The sequence below is a fragment of the Ptychodera flava genome, chromosome 14 (assembly GCF_041260155.1).
Source record: "Ptychodera flava strain L36383 chromosome 14, AS_Pfla_20210202, whole genome shotgun sequence".
NCBI lineage: Eukaryota > Metazoa > Hemichordata > Enteropneusta > Ptychoderidae > Ptychodera > Ptychodera flava.
The window spans coordinates 3002014-3022042 of record NC_091941.1 but is presented as its reverse complement, the minus strand read 5'-3'; the positions used below and the strand labels follow the sequence as shown (position 1 = coordinate 3022042).

Below are 20029 nucleotides of genomic sequence, written 5' to 3'. Positions count from 1 at the left end.
AAAAGAGTCCACATCTGTAAAAACCCCTCTTTTATCCCCTTCATTAATTACATTTACCGATCACCAACGCGCAGGCTTATCGCCCTGACTATAAAGATAAATGGGCTTTTGAATACATGACATTTATTGATCATAACTTCTGGACGAATAGTTAACAATACCCTGTGTGGGTAGGATACAATGAAGTACATGTACAGTGTGAACTTCACATGGTCGACAGTCTAGTTAAAGATAAGGCAGGCCGGTCTCAATTCAATAATCGAGCTCATTGGCTACATTCATGTGTAATCTGCGTGATCGATCGGGCAGATTAACCAGACGACTATGAGCGCCTGTAAAGCCACGAATAAATCATACCAGTGTCCCAAGCTGCACTGCTGCAGGTACGCTGTTGGTGTAATAATGAATACAGGTTATATGAGTTCGCGGAAGTTCACATTCGGAAAATACAACAATTGAATCTTGCGTCAGTGCATAAACTGAGGTATGACTGAACGGTTTTGACAAGCTGACAGAACGGACGTCCGTGATTTCCTTCAAAGACTGGCAAGTGAAGGCACGAAATTATTGTCTGATACCGCTGAAGCCAGAAAACCTTGGTAGTTTAGTCCGTGGTTAGTGTAAATGCGGTAGACGTCTGACGTCTCCGACAGGCAAAGAGCCATACACGCTGGATGCGAATACGCGGAAATACTGAAAGAGAAGCGACCAGTAAAGTCAACACCGTCGTTGTGACGGAAGACAAACAAGGTGAGTTACAGACGCACTCTATCTCAGATTTCCGGGGAGTTGTCTGCTTTTTAGGAACGTTTGTACAACCAGGTACTTTGGTTTAGATATGTTTTATATGTTCTATCTATGGCCCATGGCCTAACATGAAAAAAATCAAAACGGTGTAAAACTGTACAGTTTCGCATCGCAATTCCCATATTGTGAAGTCACAACGACCATGGTGACAATACATATATAACACAAAGCACGATGAGATCGACCAGAACACAATCCCTCTGGACTGTGACCAGAAACAGGTTTCATCCGAAGCACAGCTCACTCATGCTGGAAGAAGTTACTGGGCCTGAACTTTCAGTCCGCAGTCCCTCGTGAGTTGGCAGGGAACTGCGTTTTTAGAGGGGCTGCGAAAGGTGAAACTATATCAATTTTGTCACCAACTATAAAACATGTTTCCCACGCCACAGTACCTCCATTATCCAAATGCCTTTCAAACATTATACGATACAGTCCGTACTCAGCTAGAGAGATTAAGAAGGCTGTGACATGTACATATAAAGCTTTCGGCAAAAGTTTTACATATTATACACTCAGTGAGAATAATGATATAGGAACATAGAAAACAAGGCATTTGCAAATTTTAAACAGGACAATTTGTGTATTGGGGGTTGTGCGATTGACAAAAGTATACTTCCAAGTCACTCATTTTAGTCTTGGATTTGTCTCCATGGACTGACTTTAATGCACGAAGCGGAAAGGGAACTCTTCCTCGATCCTAATCTGTTTTTTTGGCAAATTCGGAAGGATGATAACTTGACAGTTATCAGTGTTTTTTCCTTTTCTTTCAAATCTCATAAGAACAAGGAAGTTTCATAACTTTATTCTCTCGACAAAAAACAGAACTTACCTGTCAGCTAGTACGTCACGTACTCATGCGGATCATTCGTATAAGTAGATTTCGATTTCAAAACAGCCAATAGCTATGGTATATAAATGCTATTTTTGTTTCTATATTTGGATAATTCAGAAATTAAAGGGATGAAGTTACTCTTTTGGACCTTTTTTGCTATGTCAAGAAAACATGGAATACTTATACAGGTCACACAGTGTTCAAGATGACAATTATATACGTACATGACCGTAAACGTGTCAAAAAATACCCCTTTGCTCAATGCGAAGGGATGATTTCGTTTGTGACCTGTAGACGACGAGATTTTCCTTTTCCAACTTCCTTTGCTATGACAAATAAACATTGGAACATTGTAAGGAAAAGCTGCTATCCCTAAAGACATTGCCAATTAAGATTTTATTACAAAAGCTTCAAATTACATAAGGTCCAAACCTGATATAACACAACAAGTTCAGCCATGCACGGGGAGAGAGTTGCACACTTGGATTTTTGAACTTGATTTTTCCGTACAGACTGTAAAGTTACGTTCCAATGGATGTTGAAATCTTGTCTGGCTGCTAGCAGAGTTGAGGTTGTGAACTGTAAACCAGTATTTCAGTATCGTTCAAGAAGTCAATAAATTAACACAGACTTCTTTTCATGTCAAACAAAATTAATGAAAACGACTTAAGCTCAAAAGAGCGACTTCGTCCCTGTAAGACATATAAGTTAAACGATAATAGCTGGAACTTTTTATTGTATTATCATTATTTTGTTTTAAAAATTAACGTGTGCTCATTCTAAAGCTTCGCCGTAAAATATGTTGAAATAAAAAACCAGCCTTGCAAATATAGCCTCGTGAATTTCATGCACTGCCATTGGGTGGAGGGTCTGTGCTATGAGCAATGTCATTGATGAGAGATGGATTCTAGTCTGAGCTAATATTCAGTTGTCAATAATAACATCTGACATTACAAACTGTGTCGATCAGTCCAAAATGACAGATATATTGTAGAAAGCTGACATCATATGCCCCTCGCTCCTGGCAGAATACTCATCATAGAGTTTCTTTACTTTTCACTCATAGCAACTACACCATCATTTTCGACCACTCCACGTTCTTGATGACCAAAGTAAGATCAAGATTTTGCATTTCTTATCTTTCCATAGGCGTCTTTTGCACAGTTTCTCGTACAATAATTTTATCACCATGGCATACTGTAGCTCAGAAAGTTTGTTGGACACAAAATTGTATCTAAGCTGTACGGGATGTGGACAGATACCTCCGTTCGACTTACCGGAACCCCCAGAAGTACCAGTTACTGTGAGTGGCAGTGGTGAGTATTGCATCCAAAAAAGAATTTGGAATGTAAAATGCCTAATCAGGAATATAAAGTGTCCAGTACTCTGTTTGAACCAGATATGAACTGAAATGCTCACGTGTTTCATACAGTTATGTGTAAATTTGAACCTTTGCCACATGTTTGCAACTTCATTGAAAGTATTATGATCAACATAATGAACAATAATCACCGCTGATTAATTCTCAAAGGTCATGAAGTATACAAATATGTAATTAGCTGAAATAAAAATATTAAAGTTCTTTGACTGCTGTCATTTATATAGCAAGTGTAATTACCGTTGGCCAAGTCCTTCAAGCCATATATGCCGAGCTGTGAAAGCTCATTAGATATGCAAATTGTAAATTAGCTGACATGAAAATGTGAAATGACTTTCGATATTGTTTTAACCAGGTATAATCATCAATGTTGTCATGTTTTGCCAACTTTGATCAAGTAAATCCCAGTATATATCCCTAATAAGCAAAGTTCATTAAATATGTAAATTAGGAATTGACTTAAGTAAAAATGCTTAATGATTGTCAATAATGTTGTATCATGGTATCTGCAATATATGTAGCAAGTTTTGTCAACTTTGGTCAAGTCAATTCAGATATATATCTCTAATTAGGAAAGTTCATTAAACATGCAAATTAGGAATTTGCTGAAGAGAAAATGATTAATGACTTTCAATAATATTGTATTACAGTGTCTGAAATGTACATAGCAAGTTACATCAATTTTGATCAAGTCAATTCAGATGAATATCCCTAAGTATGAAAATTCATTTAATATGCAAATAGGAATTGGCTGAAGTAAAAATAGCGTCAATGACACTGTAGCTCCCATCCTGGACTATTAGTGTTTGTTCTCTGGTCAGATATTTGAACATGTGTGAAAGGGATAAAGTGCATGAAGTGAAAATACTTAAATGAAATGTACTGGAGACAGTGAAATATGTTTAATGTAATTATTCAGAATATAAAATGGAAAAAATACAGAATTAGATATATCGAATACTGTGATACAACCATTAACTCAACAAGTCATTTACAATGACATAGTCCCCACTTGTAATAGGAGTACTAGTCTTGATGGGGCAGGAAAATGTGGTCATTAAGAAGTATCATTGGAGTGTATATGTTGAGATCTATGGGCACATAGGTCTATGTCGTTGTTCCCAATTTGAAACACATGAGGCATGTCTAAGTTACGGTTCTAAATCGGGAAAAAAGATCAGACCTCTAGCAGTATTGGCCAGCCAAGAAATACATATGCGCATTATAAATGAGGTACAAGATGTGACATCTTAAGGTCTAATATCCTATCAAAATTGGAGGGTATAGAACTTGTGGTTACTGAAATATGCATATATATGTATAATCAAGGTCAAAGGTCATCAAGGTCACATGACATTTTCAAAAAAAATTATATTCCTAATTAATCCCTATATGCCAAAAAATCAGATCTCTAGCTCTATTCGCTTGCCCAGAATTAGATGTGTACATAATTAATGAGGTAAAGCGTGTGCTGTCATAAGGTCTCCCATCCTACTAAATACAAAGGACATAGCACTTGTGGTTACTTATTTATTGACATAAACATATATTTTAGGTAAAAGGTCATCGAGGTCACATGACATTTGGTCAAAAAATTTCTCTCCTATAGTTATCCCTATATACCAAAAATCAGACATCCAGCTCTATTGGCTCGCTCAGAATGAGATATGCGCATAATTATTGAGGTACAGTATGTGGCGTCATAACGTGTCCCATCATACCAAACATGAAGGGTGTAGCACTTGTGGTTACCGAGTTATGGAAAAATATGTATATTGGAGGTCAAAGGTCACCGAGGTCACGTGACATTTTGTCAAAAAAATTGTATTGCTAAGTTATCCCTATATACCAAAAATCAGACCTCTAGCTCTATTGGCTCGCTCAGAATGAGATATGCGCATAATTAATGAGGTACAATATGTGGCGTCATAAGGTGTCCCATCATACCATACATGAAGGCTGTAGCACTTGTGGTTACTGAGTTATGGACAAATATGTATATTTGAGGTCAAAGGTCACAGAGGTCATGTGACATTTTGTCAAAAAAATTGTATTGCTAAGGCCAGAGAAAAAAAAAATCTTGTTCATCGGATTTTTTGGACCAAGTCCCAGGAGCGGCGAGCGAAATTTTTTTTTTTTTTTTTTTTTTTTTTTTAGGCCGAAGGTAAACGCGGTTCTCTGGCATTTTTGCATAGCATTTGCACAGATGCAGACAAGGCAAGATAATTGTTTCCCTTTTTACCAGAAATATCTCAGACAAGAAACACTGATACTGGTAACTGAATTCAATACTATATTTCCCAACAATAACATAGGCCATTACATTCACAGTTAGTGTTTGCACAACATATTCTGAGCATTTCAACATTCTCTCAGAATAAAACTGAAATGTACAGCAAATCACTGAAATTCAACAATTCAGTATTGTCCTTTAATATTGTCCTGGTGGGACCTAGCATCTGAGTTTTTTCATTTTACTTTGGCCCCATGTTTTGGCCTCTTTACCACTGTCTATATATACACATTTTACACAATGGTCTAACAACACTGTACTGTGATCGGAGTGAAGTTTATATATTCATCATTCAGATCGTACTTTAACATCGACGCAACCATGTGTTTTGTCATTGCCGTAAATTTTTATACTTTCGATGCAATTTTCATTCAATCGGATGCACCGTCCATCTGCTGTCACGATCTTGTTGAACAAATCGCCGAACGTAATATCAGGACAAACACTGAATAGCGTCTTTGGAACTAACTGTTGGCCATCACGTAGAATGTTGGCGATCAAATTAATACTCATGATGTGACATGTACTAACCTTTACAAAACGAGCAAATTTCTGGCCAAATCGACCCACTTTGCGTCGTGATTCGCCAAATTCAGACGTCACAACAACGTGTTGGCGGTCAACTAAGGGAGCGTTCAGTTTTTACGGCCTATGGGGGGGGGCCCGGCAAAATCTTGTCGCCGGTGTTCAAAAAAATATAGACCCCCCCCCCTGCATTTTTCGTGAAAAAAGATGACCCCCCCCTTTGACAGATGAAAAAATTTGATGACCCCCCCCCCCCCCCCCCCCCGCTGAAAAATAACCAAAACCCATATGTCAAATTTACCTGCATAGTTTGGATTTGTACTCCGGTACGCGGCACACTTTATTCGTGTAGCAGAGATGCCAGTGCACAAACTTCTCAGCCACATGCATTGAAACGTCTGTTACTTAGGACGACTGTAAGGCAATTTTTAACTTCATTTCCATAGACAACTTATGTCCATGGACATTGTATAAAGTAAACTTTATTGGAGTGGTTCGCCAAAGGCAGCCCTCCGGTTAAGAGGGTCATGGGCCATTACGTAAAGTCAACTTTATTCAAGTGGGCCACCAAAGGTGGCCCGTCCGGTAAAGAGGGTCGATCATGGCTATTGCATAAAGTAAACTTTACTGGACAGGGCTGCTTAAGGCGTCCGGTCATTAAAATTGCCGGAGGGTATTACATAAAGTCAATTTATTGTAGTGGGCCGCCGCAGGCGGCCCGCCGGTAAAGAGGGTTGATCATGGCCATTGCATGGAGTAAACCTAATTGGAGAGGGCCGCCAAAGGCGTCTGCCCGTTTAGAGGGTCATGGGTAATACATAATGTATATTTATTGTAGTGGGCCGCCAAAGGCGGCCCGCCGGTAAAGAGGGTCGATCATGGCCATGGCATAAAGTGAACTTTATTGTTGGTATTAGTTTTTGAAAATGTGGTGACCCCCCCCCCCCTTTCCTACCAGTGAAATAGCGATGACCCCCCTTTACGGATTCCAAAATTACGATGACCCCCCCCCCTGGATTTTGCCCCCCCCCCGCCGTAAAAACTGAACGGTCCCTAAGTCCGAACACGTATGAAGTCTCATTCAGAATCCCGTGCCCGCGAAAACCCGACACAGTGTAGGGCGCCACCAGCGGCAGTACTAAAAATATTTGTAATGCGGAAGTAAGAATTTGCCGCGATCAAAAAAAAAAAAATTCCAAATATGCCAAAGTAGAAGCGGCGATTCCGATGAACAATTTATTTTTTCTTCCTGGCCTAAGTTATCCCTATATACCAAAAATCAGACCTCTAGCTCTATTGGCTCGCTCAAAATTAGATATGCGCATAATTAATGAGGTACAATATGTGGCGTCATAAGGTGTTTCATCATACCATACATGAAGGCTGTAGCACTTGTGGTTACTGAGTTATGGACAAATATGTATATTGGAGGTCAAAGGTCACCGAGGTCACGTGACATTTTGTCAAAAAAATTGTATTGCTAAGTTATCCCTATATACCAAAAATCAGACCTCTAGCTCTATTGGCGCGCTCAAAATTAGATACGCGCATAATTAATGAGGTGCAATATGTGGCGTCATAAGCTGTCCCATCATACCATACATGAAGGCTGTAGCACTTGTGGTTACTGACTTATGGACAAATATGTATATTTGAGGTCAAAGGTCACCGAGGTCACGTGACATTTTGTCAAAAAAAATGTATTGCTAAATTATCCCTATATACCAAAAATCAGACCTCTAGCTCTATTGGCTGGCTCAGAATTAGATATGCGCATAATTAATGAGGTACAGGATGTGGTGTCATAAGGTCTCCCATCATACCAAATATGAAGGGTGTAGCACTTGGGGTTACTTAGTTATGGCCATATATGTATATTTGAGGTCAAAGGTCATTGGGGTCACATGATATTTTGTCAAAAAAATTGTATGCTAAGTTATACCTATATACCAACCAGATATGAACTGAAAATGCTCACGTGTTTCATACAGTTATGTGTAAATTTGAACCTTTGCCACATGTTTGCAACTTCATTGAAAGTATTATGATCAACATAATGAACAATAATCACCGCTGATTAATTCTCAAAGGTCATGAAGTATACAAATATGTAATTAGCTGAAATAAAAATATTAAAGTTCTTTGACTGCTGTCATTTATATAGCAAGTGTAATTACCGTTGGCCAAGTCCTTCAAGCCATATATGCCGAGCTGTGAAAGCTCATTAGATATGCAATTGTAAATTAGCTGACATGAAAATGTGAAATGACTTTCGATATTGTTTTAACCAGGTATAATCATCAATGTTGTCATGTTTTGCCAACTTTGATCAAGTAAATCCCAGTATATATCCCAAATAAGCAAAGTTCATTAAATATGTAAATTAGGAATTGACTTAAGTAAAAATGCTTAATGATTGTCAATAATGTTGTATCACGGTATCTGCAATATATGTAGCAAGTTTTGTCAACTTTGGTCAAGTCAATTCAGATATATATCTCTAATTAGGAAAGTTCATTAAATATGCAAATTAGGAATTTGCTGAAGAGAAAATGATTAATGACTTTCAATAATATTGTATTACATTGTCTGAAATGTACATAGCAAGTTACATCAATTTTGATCAAGTCAATTCAGATGAATACCCTAAGTATGAAATTCATTTAATATGCAAATTAGGAATTGGCTGAAGTAAAAATAGCGTCAATGACACTGTAGCTCCCATCCTGGACTATTTAGTGTTGTTCTCTGGTCAGATATATGAACATGTGTGAAAGGGATAAAGTGCATGAAGTTAAAATACTTAAATGAAATGTACTGGAGACAGTGAAATATGTTTAATGTAATTATTCAGAATATAAAATGGAAAAAATACAGAATTAGATATATCGAATACTGTGATACAACCATTAACTCAACAAGTCATTTACAATGACATAGTCCCCACTTGTAATAGGAGTACTAGTCTTGATGGGGCAGGAAAATGGGGTCATTAAGAAGTATCATTGGAGTGTATATGTTGAGATCTATGGGCACATAGGTCTATGTCGTTGTTCCCAATTTGAAACACATGAGGCATGTCTAAGTTACGGTTCTAAATCGGGAAAAAAGATCAGACCTCTAGCAGTATTGGGCCAGCCAAGAAATACATATGCGCATTATAATGAGGTACAAGATGTGACATCTTAAGGTCTAATATCCTATCAAAATTGGAGGTTATAGAACTTGTGGTTACTGAAATATGCATATATATGTATAATCAAGGTCAAAGGTCATCAAGGTCACATGACATTTTCAGAAAAAAAAATTATATTCCTAATAATCCCTATATGCCAAAAATCAGATCTCTAGCTCTATTCGCTTGCCCAGAATTAGATGTGTACATAATTAATGAGGTAAAGCGTGTGCTGTCATAAGGTCTCCCATCCTACTAAATACAAAGGACAAGCACTTGTGGTTACTTATTTATTGACATAAACATATATTTTAGGTAAAAGGTCATCAGGGTCACATGACATTTGGTCAAAAAATTTCTCTCCTATAGTTATCCCTATATACCAAAAATCAGACATCCAGCTCTATTGGCTCGCTCAGAATGAGATATGCGCATAATTATTGAGGTACAGTATGTGGCGTCATAACATGTCCCATCATACCAAACATGAAGGGTGTAGCACTTGTGGTTACCGAGTTATGGAAAAATATGTATATTGGAGGTCAAAGGTCACCGAGGTCACGTGACATTTTGTCAAAAAAATTGTATTGCTAAGTTATCCCTATATACCAAAAATCAGACCTCTAGCTCTATTGGCTGGCTCAGAATGAGATATGCGCATAATTAATGAGGTACAATATGTGGCGTCATAAGCTGTCCCATCATACCATACATGAAGGCTGTAGCACTTGTGGTTACTGAGTTATGGACAAATATGTATATTTGAGGTCAAAGGTCACCGAGGTCATGTGACATTTTGTCAAAAAAATTGTATTGCTAAGTTATCCCTATATACCAAAAATCAGACCTCTAGCTCTATTGGCTGGCTCAGAATGAGATATGCGCATAATTAATGAGGTACAATATGTGGCGTCATAAGCTGTCCCATCATACCATACATGAAGGCTGTAGCACTTGTGGTTACTGAGTTATGGACAAATATGTATATTTGAGGTCAAAGGTCACCGAGGTCACGTGACATTTTGTCAAAAAAATTGTATTGCTAAGTTATCCCTATATACCAAAAATCAGACCTCTAGCTCTATTGGCGCGCTCAAAATTAGATATGCGCATAATTAAAAGGGTACAATATGTGGCGTCATAAGCTGTCCCATCATACCATACATGAAGGCTGTAGCACTTGTGGTTACTGAGTTATGGACAAATATGTATATTTGAGGTCAAAGGTCACCGAGGTCACGTGACATTTTGTCAAAAAAAATTGTATTGCTAAATTATCCTATATACCAAAAATCAGACCTCTAGCTCTATTGGCTGGCTCAGAATTAGATATGCGCATAATTAATGAGGTACAGGATGTGGTGTCATAAGGTCTCCTATCTTACCAAATATGAAGGGTGTAGCACTTGGGGTTACTTAGTTATGGCCATATATGTATATTTGAGGTCAAAGGTCATTGGGGTCACATGACATTTTGTCAAAAAATTGTATTGCTAAGTATTACCTATATACCAAAAATCAGACCTCTAGTTCTATTTGCTGGCTCACAATTAGATATGCACATAATTAATAAGGTACAGGATGTGATGTCATAAGGTCTCCCATCATACCAAATATGAAGGGTGTAGCACTTGTGGTTACTGAGTTATGGACATATACTCATATTTAAGGTCAAAGGTAATCGAGATCACATGACATTTTGTCAAAAAAATTGTATTGCTAAGTTATCCCTATACACTTATTTTCACTTTGTTTAGTGTGATTAGATATTATTTTAGCTGAAAAAAGGGTCCAGGGAAAGTAAGGAAAATCCCAGTATTCCACAGTGTAACAATTGGCTGAAAATATAAAATTTCTTTCAGTCTCTAGAATCCAAAACTGAATCCGAAACCGAATCCGAAACCGAGTCTAATTTCAGCATCGTCTAGCCAGAGTGTACGTGGGGATAGCGCCCTCAAACCACAGATACCGGCTTCCCATAGACTACCATGTATCAGAAAAATTAAAACTGTGATAACTTCATTAATATGCAAGCCACGCCCACCAAAACCTTTTCAGTTCTAGCCATTTGAATTCTGAAGATGTCTACCAAATTTGACTGAAATACGTTCAGCCGTTTTTGAGAAAATGGACCAACAGACAGACAGACAGACACACAGACAGACAGACATCGCTGCGACATATGCCCACGTGTGTGAACACGTGAGCAAAAAATCAGACCTCTAGCTCTATTTGCTGGCTCAGAATTAGATATGCACATAATTAATAAGGTACAGGATGTGATGTCATAAGGTCTCCCATCATACCAAATATGAAGGGTGTAGCACTTGTGGTTACTGAGTTATGGACATATACTCATATTTAAGGTCAAAGGTCATCGAGATCACATGACATTTTGTCAAAAAATTTGTATTGCTAAGTTATCCCTATATACTGATTTTCACTTTGTTTAGTGTGATTAGATATTATTTTAGCTGAAAAAAGGGTCCAGGGAAAGTAAGGAAAATCCAGTATTCCACAGTGTAACAATTGGCTGAAAATATAAAATTTCTTTCAGTCTCTAGAATCCGAAACCGAATCCGAAACCGAATCCGAAACCGAGTCTAATTTCAGCATCGTCTAGCCAGAGTGTAACGTGGGGATAGCGCCCTCAAACCACAGATACCGGCTTCCCATAGACTACCATGTATCAGAAAAATTAAAACTGTGATAACTTCATTAATATGCAAGCCACGCCCACCAAAACCTTTTCAGTTCTAGCCATTTGAATTCTGAAGATGTCTACCAAATTTGACTGAAATACGTTCAGCCGTTTTTGAGAAAATGGACCAACAGACAGACAGACACACAGACACACAGACAGACAGACGGACAGACAGACAGACATCGCTGCGACATATGCTCACGTGTGTGAACACGTGAGCAAATAAAACAGGGATTGCGTTCAATTGTTTCCCATCAAATTGTTTTTTACAGTCAGTCCTGTCGGTAAATATACAGAATCGTGTCAAATTGAAACGCATACAACTTCTGTCCAAAGAAAAGATACTATTATGACTTCGGTAGTCTGACTTGTCAAATGGAAAATACATGGGATTTGCAATAAAGGAACAGTTGATAGATCCTCTATCAAAACAGCGGCCATTTACTTCCGTGAGTAGTCATTTTCATAGGTTGTTCCTAATCAAGGTATGACTGTGTCCCCACTGTAGTAATTGTCGCCCCCGTGGTATCTGCGAATTACTCTAGCATTGTTATTCTCCGACTAGTCATCGCGTTTTACGGCATGTCCTACATATTTCGTGTCGAGATTTTATGTTGTCTGATTTGGAGGATTGCAAGTGTACTTTTCCGTAGAGCCAACCCGGAACTATTTGCTCCATAACAACCGCTGACCACAAAGCAAACAAATCACAAAGCGCTGAGGTCATCAGTCTTACACTGTACACAAATACAAAAGTGGTTTTCAGATAAAGACACGAGCTTGCTCCTTTCCAACTCGACATTTCTTTGTACCTGTACGACTTGGGGAACATTTTTGACAACGGCGAGATTTGATTAATAGCATTAGTACAGTATCGGCCATGTTCGTGAGTTTAGGGAGCCGTCATTATTTACGGCCTAGGGGTCGGAGGAATCTTAGGGGGCTGGGTGGGTGGTCACTCAAAAATGAAAGGTATGCTCTAAATGTGGAGAGAGAGATAAGAGGTTTTAGTCAATTTTTAGTGCAAAATGCATTGAAACAACTCTAAGACTGCAACATTGCACACGTCAATTTCTCAAAAAATTTCGATGCGAGAGGAGAGACACCCCTCTGTCGTACTCTCCCCTGGGGGAGTTTAAACAGTTTAAAAAAATGGAAAACACCTCTCAGATTGCACCGGACTGCACTATTACACATATCAATTTCTCACAATTTTCCACGCAAGAGAGGGAACTTTTCCCTCTGACACTTTCGCCCTCAGCCTCTCGCTTGCTCTCCCCTTCCATATTACTTTCAAATTCTGCCCAGTCAGGTATCCCAGTGAAAACCCTGTCGTGATATCCATCAAAATTAAACAATACTATATGGTAGGATAGTTATAGCGTAAGCTTTCATATCTATATTTTGTCGTGACTTTGACTTTCATTTTGTTGGCCTTTTTTCAATCGTCATGAGATGACCTAGGATAATCTAGCAGGGTACACCAGGATTTGAAAGGTCTTTACTATTGTCTTATTTTTGTAAATTTTACAAATACATGTATTGATATTTAACTTTTCTAAATTGGAGGGGTGGGTGGGCTTCAGTCAAAATTTCTGTCTCAGAGAGGGGGTTACTCAAATTCATCATGGTTAGCAGGGGGTACTCGAAGTTTCAGAGTTTCCGATGAAATCCCCCCGGCCGTAGATAATGACTGTTCCCTTAACCCATTCGCTACGTTATTACATGTAAGAGAATGACGCGATGAAAATACAGTCCTCTTATACTTTATAGCTTGACGAAGCCAACAAAGCTCTCCGTGCATATTGCTGTTCGTAGGCGATTTCTTGTCGGGCGGATGGGCAAGTTTTATACGTATTAGCGGATGGGGAACGGGTAGGCTGGTGGTTTTTACTCTTTCACGGTAATTTCATTCTTCTAATAATAAACTGGCAACTTTTTGGGTGGATAAAACTACGACTGCATTGTTGTCTGGACTTTGCCGGTAGGCTAAGGGAATAATTGCATGGAAAAAACAAATTGTAGTGGGGGGAAAGGGCAGTGGGGATAAATCATGGCGAGGAAAACATTTAGGCAACAAGGGAAATTTTAAATCGTATCGGGAGGGCAGTTACGAACAGCGATTCTGTTTCCCTCAAAATTTAATACTCTGCAAAGTACGTTAGAATATCGAATATCATATTTGCATGTAAAACACCTTCGGCTTCTGCTAGCAAAGTAGCCATACTATACAATGATTTCTGGGTATGAATTTAGTATGTCAAATAAGTAGGTTATGAAATAGTCACATAGTAATAACCGACTTACTAAATGAAAATGCGGTGATAGCATAATTTCCAAATAAAGACAAATACTGAAAAAGAGATAAAACAAACAAGAAATCATATGATAACTGAATAATGAAATAATAACGACAAAATAATGGCATAATGTTCATAAAATACGTTGCAAATAAAGTCATCGATACTGAATAATGAAACCAATGACAACTGAATATTACATCATGTACTCAGTCCGAAATGGGAGACCGTCGGTATAACTGTAAATGTGAATAATAAAACCATCAGCCCTGTGTATCTTTCCATAATGAACTCTTGTATTTTCTACTCAGATTCTCTCCTTCACCTGTTATGGTTACTGCTGGTGCCAGTGCTGCTGATTGTAATTCTTTGCATATTATTCAGAAAGAAACTCAAGGGACTTTTTGAAAAGTAAGTCAAATATATGCATGAGCATAGGGTTCGCCTTAATATCCAGCCATACTCATTGTATATCGTCAACTTGACTAACATGTATTTTTGTTGTCAAGTATATTGGTCTACAAGATCTTGTATGTTGTCGATTCGATATTGCAATCTACCATCGACGGAGAGTTTAGTCAATACGCTACATTAAATCAAATGGTGGGTCTGGACTGTGGATGAAACCAATAATTTTTCTAAGTAATTTGTTCCGAACCAATACAGAACTGTTGGCAATCATGCCGTAATATCTCCTGAGCTTATCATGTAACGAGTTTTCTTTGTTATAAGGTCCAGCCATGACACTTTTACAATCTCTCTCTCTCTCTCTCTCTCTCTCTCTCTCTCCTCTCTCTCTCTCTCTCTCTCTCTCTCTCTCTCTCTCTCTGGATGACTCTCTGGATCTGGTTTACAGGCACTGCCGGCCCAATAAAGTGGGCCCTGATCCTGATCCTGATCCTGTTCCTGTTCCTGTTCCTGTTCTTGTTCCTGCTCCTGAGAAAGAAGGTAAGTGCCTCCTGCGAGTCAAATGCTCCATTAACAACTTCACTTTGAATTTTGGAACATTCTAAATACTCAGTAGCATTCAGTCTTGGTATATATACTTTGAATCACTGTCTGTGTCTGTTAGGAACTCTTGCTTCCTATATTTCAATTTGAATGGATGATAAAATATTCTGAATATTCTTCTCTTTTCGTTAATAAAGTAATCATACTACATGTATATTGTCACGTTTTCTATCAGGTGTGCCCGATGGAGTAACCGCTCCTGAACCAAACGGAAGTACAAAGGTCAATGGAGCTGGTAGCCCAGTTTAAAACGGAGCGGAATTACCGATCACTGCGATCCAGCTCTAAGATAGTTGAATTCAGTGACAGAGAAACTGGTCCACGTGAAGTCTATTCTCTTATGTGGAACAGATCTAGGAATTCTGATCACATTATCTTTGGAACATTTTGGAAATATTTTATTTGTTATGCAACATGAATGTCTGATTCCCCGGGACGTACTACAATGGAAAGGGTCTGTGCCGCCCGAATTTCATGAATTGAAACGAATTTCATGAAAAAATCCCTAAACATTGGGTCGATTTTCATCCAGAAAAAAAAAGAACCATAAGCATGGGTCAATAACAAAGCAAATGCCCCGTGCTTCAGGAAAATCTTCACACGCAACAGAATAAAGGTGAAAATTCCCCAAAATTTGTCTAGCAATTACCTAACAATGGGTCATAATTTATGAAAAAAAGGGCTGATGTTTTCGACTTGGGAGGCACACCCCCGTATGAAAATATCAGGAGTACCCGCCGTTGGTCTGAATCAATGAGAACGTTATACCCCCCTCGCTCAGAGAAGTATCAACGGAGTGGGTCGAAATTAGTGACGACATACTATTTTTTCTTATCTTTAAGTAACTTTGATATTTGCAAATCACGTGTAAATTGTAAATATGTACAGTGAGATTATCTTGCCTCTATGCGACATCATATTAATGGAGCATGTTACATATACCCCAACGATCATCAAGCTGATGTTATATTACACTGCTCCACACATGTGTATATTTCACGTTTAACACAATCGGAACAAATTTGGGAGAATAGGATGATAAGCAAATTTAAGATCACCGGCTTTCCTTTTCACTGCAATTCACTTGATTATTTAGGTAATTTGTACTATTGCAATTTCCAGCTAAGGGTTGTCATTTTACTTTGTTAATATGCATATTTATCTGCCTGACAGTCTGTTCGGGAGTCTGTGAAGTAGCATGTTCGGGCATTTTCAACAAAAAAGTAGTGGACATACAGACTCTTGTATCTTGACATCCAAGTTGCAGAGAAAGGAAAGAAGACGAGTGTAGTTTAATATCCTGTCCTTTAGTGGCTGTCGGAACAGCTCCGTACACTGTAAATAATGCCAGGGCTAGAAATAAGTGTTAACAGACAAGAGAACCTATAACCTTGAACGATCCGTCCAGAGTTGTCTTGATTATAGCTTTAACATTTTGAAACAGTCACGATGCCGGAATTTATGTTCGTGTTGTTTTCACAAGTAAACACTTAATCACTTACTAGCTGACATTTACAACTTTATTAAAGCCCATCTAACTGAGAGTACAATTGTTTCTGAATTATAAGACGTTCTTGCATCATGTGTTGACGATCACTGTTTATTAAAGCTATAATGTATTTATATAAGTAACAGCACAAATTCCCTTTGCGATTTTACAAGTTTCTAAAGTAAATAAACAACCAAAATGTTTTGTTTTCAGACTGTCTCGTTCATATTCCTACGTGCAGGTTTAAAATATGGCAGCCCTATATTAGTGAGATTTTAATCCTACTTGTGATCCGCTGACATTGGGAAGCATAGGATTAGTTTTGGTCATTTGTTCTAAAGATGTATTGCAAAGATATCGCCGTTTGGTAGAAATCCGACTGAAACCTTAACATTTTTACCACAGGGGGAGTATAAAATATGTTGATATATTAATGTATTAGGCAGGCATGACTCGGAACGGGTCAGTGATTTATGCATATGATTGAAAATCGATCTTCTAACAAAGGCGTCTTTGTCTGGTTGCCCCTTGGCACAAGGAAACATAAAATGTTGTTTACACGTAAGCACACTGCAGCCATTGCTGTCGCCATGAAATATGGGCAGTCGTAGCCAGCATTCTTTTTGTATCGCTTCCTGATATTTGAACGGGTGCTGCCGTCAACTTTTGTCGGCAGTGAAACATATCGTTAGCAAAGATCATAAATTCATAATTCTGTAAGGCATGCCATAGATAATCCTGACATTACGAACGCAACAGTTACTTCATTTGCCAAATGACCTTTCATGACCTTTTCGGCGACTTTACATATACAATATACATGCACTAACAATTTCCCTTACGGGTCAAAATGGCAGTTTGTTTGTTTATTTGTTCTTTGTATGTCATAAAAATAAACCAAAATTGAAAATCAACTCTGACATAAATCAACACTATGATACGTCTCTTCGAAATTCCATATTCCATAAAATTCCATAACAGATTACCAATAAATGCTACAGTGCTCGGGTCTGACCTTGGTAAACCCTTGGCCATTCGAACTGCTTTGTGGATTTCCCCCATTTTCCAAGTTGACTAAGGAAGGTCGCCTTTATATATCAATATAAAGTAAAATTTCCATGTTTATGAGACACCGTCTTTTTATTAGTAGTAACAGTGTGTGCATAACTGTGAAAGATTTGATGACTTTTTCAACCTCTCGTTCGACGTCGCCGATATTTACATGTCAGGTAAACTAAAGTTATAAAAGTTGGGGTCACAACACTGAAAACTGTCAGAACCAGAGCAGACCGTACATTCTTTTCCAGTATTTTTGTTCTCCCTGTGAATAACGGTTTCTTGTTCTACCACATAGACTCTCACTGTCCCTCGCTGGCTTTGCAGTGTTGCCCAAGTCCTCAGTGTCCTGATTTTAATCTCAGTGTAGTCTGGCTCAGCGTGTTGGCATAGCGCCCGCAAGGCTGCATGCACGTTTGGTTTGGGGCTAGCCCAGCCAGACCGTTGAGGGCACATGATTGTTGCCACTCTCTACCCCCTCCAAAAATAGAAATGTATCGCTCAGACGACTCTGAGATCTCCTTTCATATTCGTGATACCCACTTTGAAACTGTTTCACAAACTACTTTGTAGTCAAATAGACAATATCTTAAGCCGGGATGATCATATAGATAATTTGTCTGCGAGAATAGGCGTTTTAAGACGAATACGACCCCTGTCTCAAAGAATGCTACTTTGTTAATTGATATTTTTCATATAGTCAGTCTGTGTAATCATCTAATTATTGGTGCGTTGCATGTTGTAACTGGATCATTGCATAACATAATTTAAGTTTCTCATCATATCACTATGTCATAATAACATTCAAGCATAGAGAGTTTTTCATTTTACAAGTGTATAGTTGAATCATATCAACCCCGCTTTGCAGTAGTGCGTAGACGAACTGCCATATTGAATAGGTGAATTTTGGCAGGCATTCTACGTCATACTTGGAAACAAAGCGAGTATATGTACAGTATTATTTAAAATGAATTGAACTTTGAAATTCACTTGATTTTTCAAATAGTCAACGATAAAAATGCTGAGCCTACACCTGTCTTGTAATGATAAACTAATTTCTGAACATTTCATTATACACGGGAATCTAGCACAAGCCGCTTGACAGAAATACTGAATGATAAATGTCATTACAATCATTGTATATTTGCCTATTTTTGTAGTAATCACTCATCGGAGTTACTGAACTAATGATAACACTGATTTAAAAGTGCAACAGACCAACGTATCATACCACATGTCATTTAAAATTCTTGCCAATAGGGAAGGAGATGTAAAAAATCTTGCCAATGTTTGGGAGTGCGAAAAAAGATATAAATATTTCCGCCAAGGCTTCCTGCTGATAAATGTGTTTGTTTGCTTATGATTATGGCATCATCGACCGTAGAGTCGCGAGGTTGCTACATCTCCGAATCTCTGTCTGTTCCGCTATCAAAACACGTGTCTTCTAGGCAAGGACTTTGGGAAGGTTTCTATTTCAGGTTGCAAACAAATTCACAGTAAACATCACGGATATGATTGTAGTCAAATTTAATACGTGGCATTTCCAGGTATTGGCAGATATTTAAGGTCGTTGATAACGTGTTTTTCGACTTTTTCAAACAAGACCATGGGGATCGAGTTCAACAGGTGAGCCTACATACACAGTTCAAGATCGCACCATAAAGAGGGACAGTCGACAAAGCTGTACGCCTGACAAGATGTTCACAGGCAGTTTTCTACAAACGGGCGAAGCTGGGGAGTACTGTAGAATTGGGGGCTGTGTTCATTTAGCAGACACATGGAAAAGGCCCCTATAGCTGAGGGCGGAGAGAAATTGGAATTCCATTGATTTGGGGTTGTCGATGGATTGAAATTGTGAGGCAGGGAGTGGGCAGTGGAAACCCCCTTTGCAATAGAGGGAGGACAGTTAGTAACTTTTCTACGGAGAGGCAGTGGGACTTTTCAAAGTCGCTAATTTGAAGTTGGCGAGAAGAAAACTGCAGTTGGGAAAGATTTTCAAACAGTAAGCGGAGGACATTTGCGAAAAGCTAATCTAAGATTGCACTTGCTTAGAACGATAAATTGCGAATTTACCATGTGAATAACATGCCTGGTGACAATCTCTTGTCATTGTTGACTTTCTGCTTTTAACAATACGATTCTATTATGGACAACAGGATGGTGAGAAAATTACTCATGCCTATTCGAATATTCTCGAATCTCGGATGCAGGTTCCAAACCGATTTTCTCGATCAGATGTCCCACTCGATCGGTTGTCTTCTGCTGGTGCATTCCGGTAACGAAGACGATCAAGGTGGGCCATGAATCGCAGGGAAGGAAAACAGGACGAGGGGACCACGTCAATGCAACCCCGCACAAAATGTTTAGTCAGCATAATCCGAGTGTCATTGCTTTAGTTGACAGTGAGACTTCGTCATTGATTTATCACCACGGCAAAAGAATGTTGCGCGGTCGATGAC

General features: G+C 38.5%; 1 protein-coding gene across 1 annotated transcript; it reads left to right on the top strand.

Annotated features, from left to right (window-relative positions):
* Window positions 1-382: 382 nt before the first annotated feature.
* On the top strand, window positions 383-16726 carry LOC139148961 (uncharacterized). Its single transcript, XM_070720433.1, has 5 exons — window positions 383-750; window positions 2789-2955; window positions 14326-14425; window positions 14871-14962; window positions 15201-16726. Exons 2-5 carry the CDS (start codon window positions 2829-2831, stop codon window positions 15272-15274), a joined length of 393 nt encoding a protein of 130 aa, XP_070576534.1. The 5' UTR covers window positions 383-750; window positions 2789-2828; the 3' UTR covers window positions 15275-16726.
* Window positions 16727-20029: the final 3303 nt, after the last annotated feature.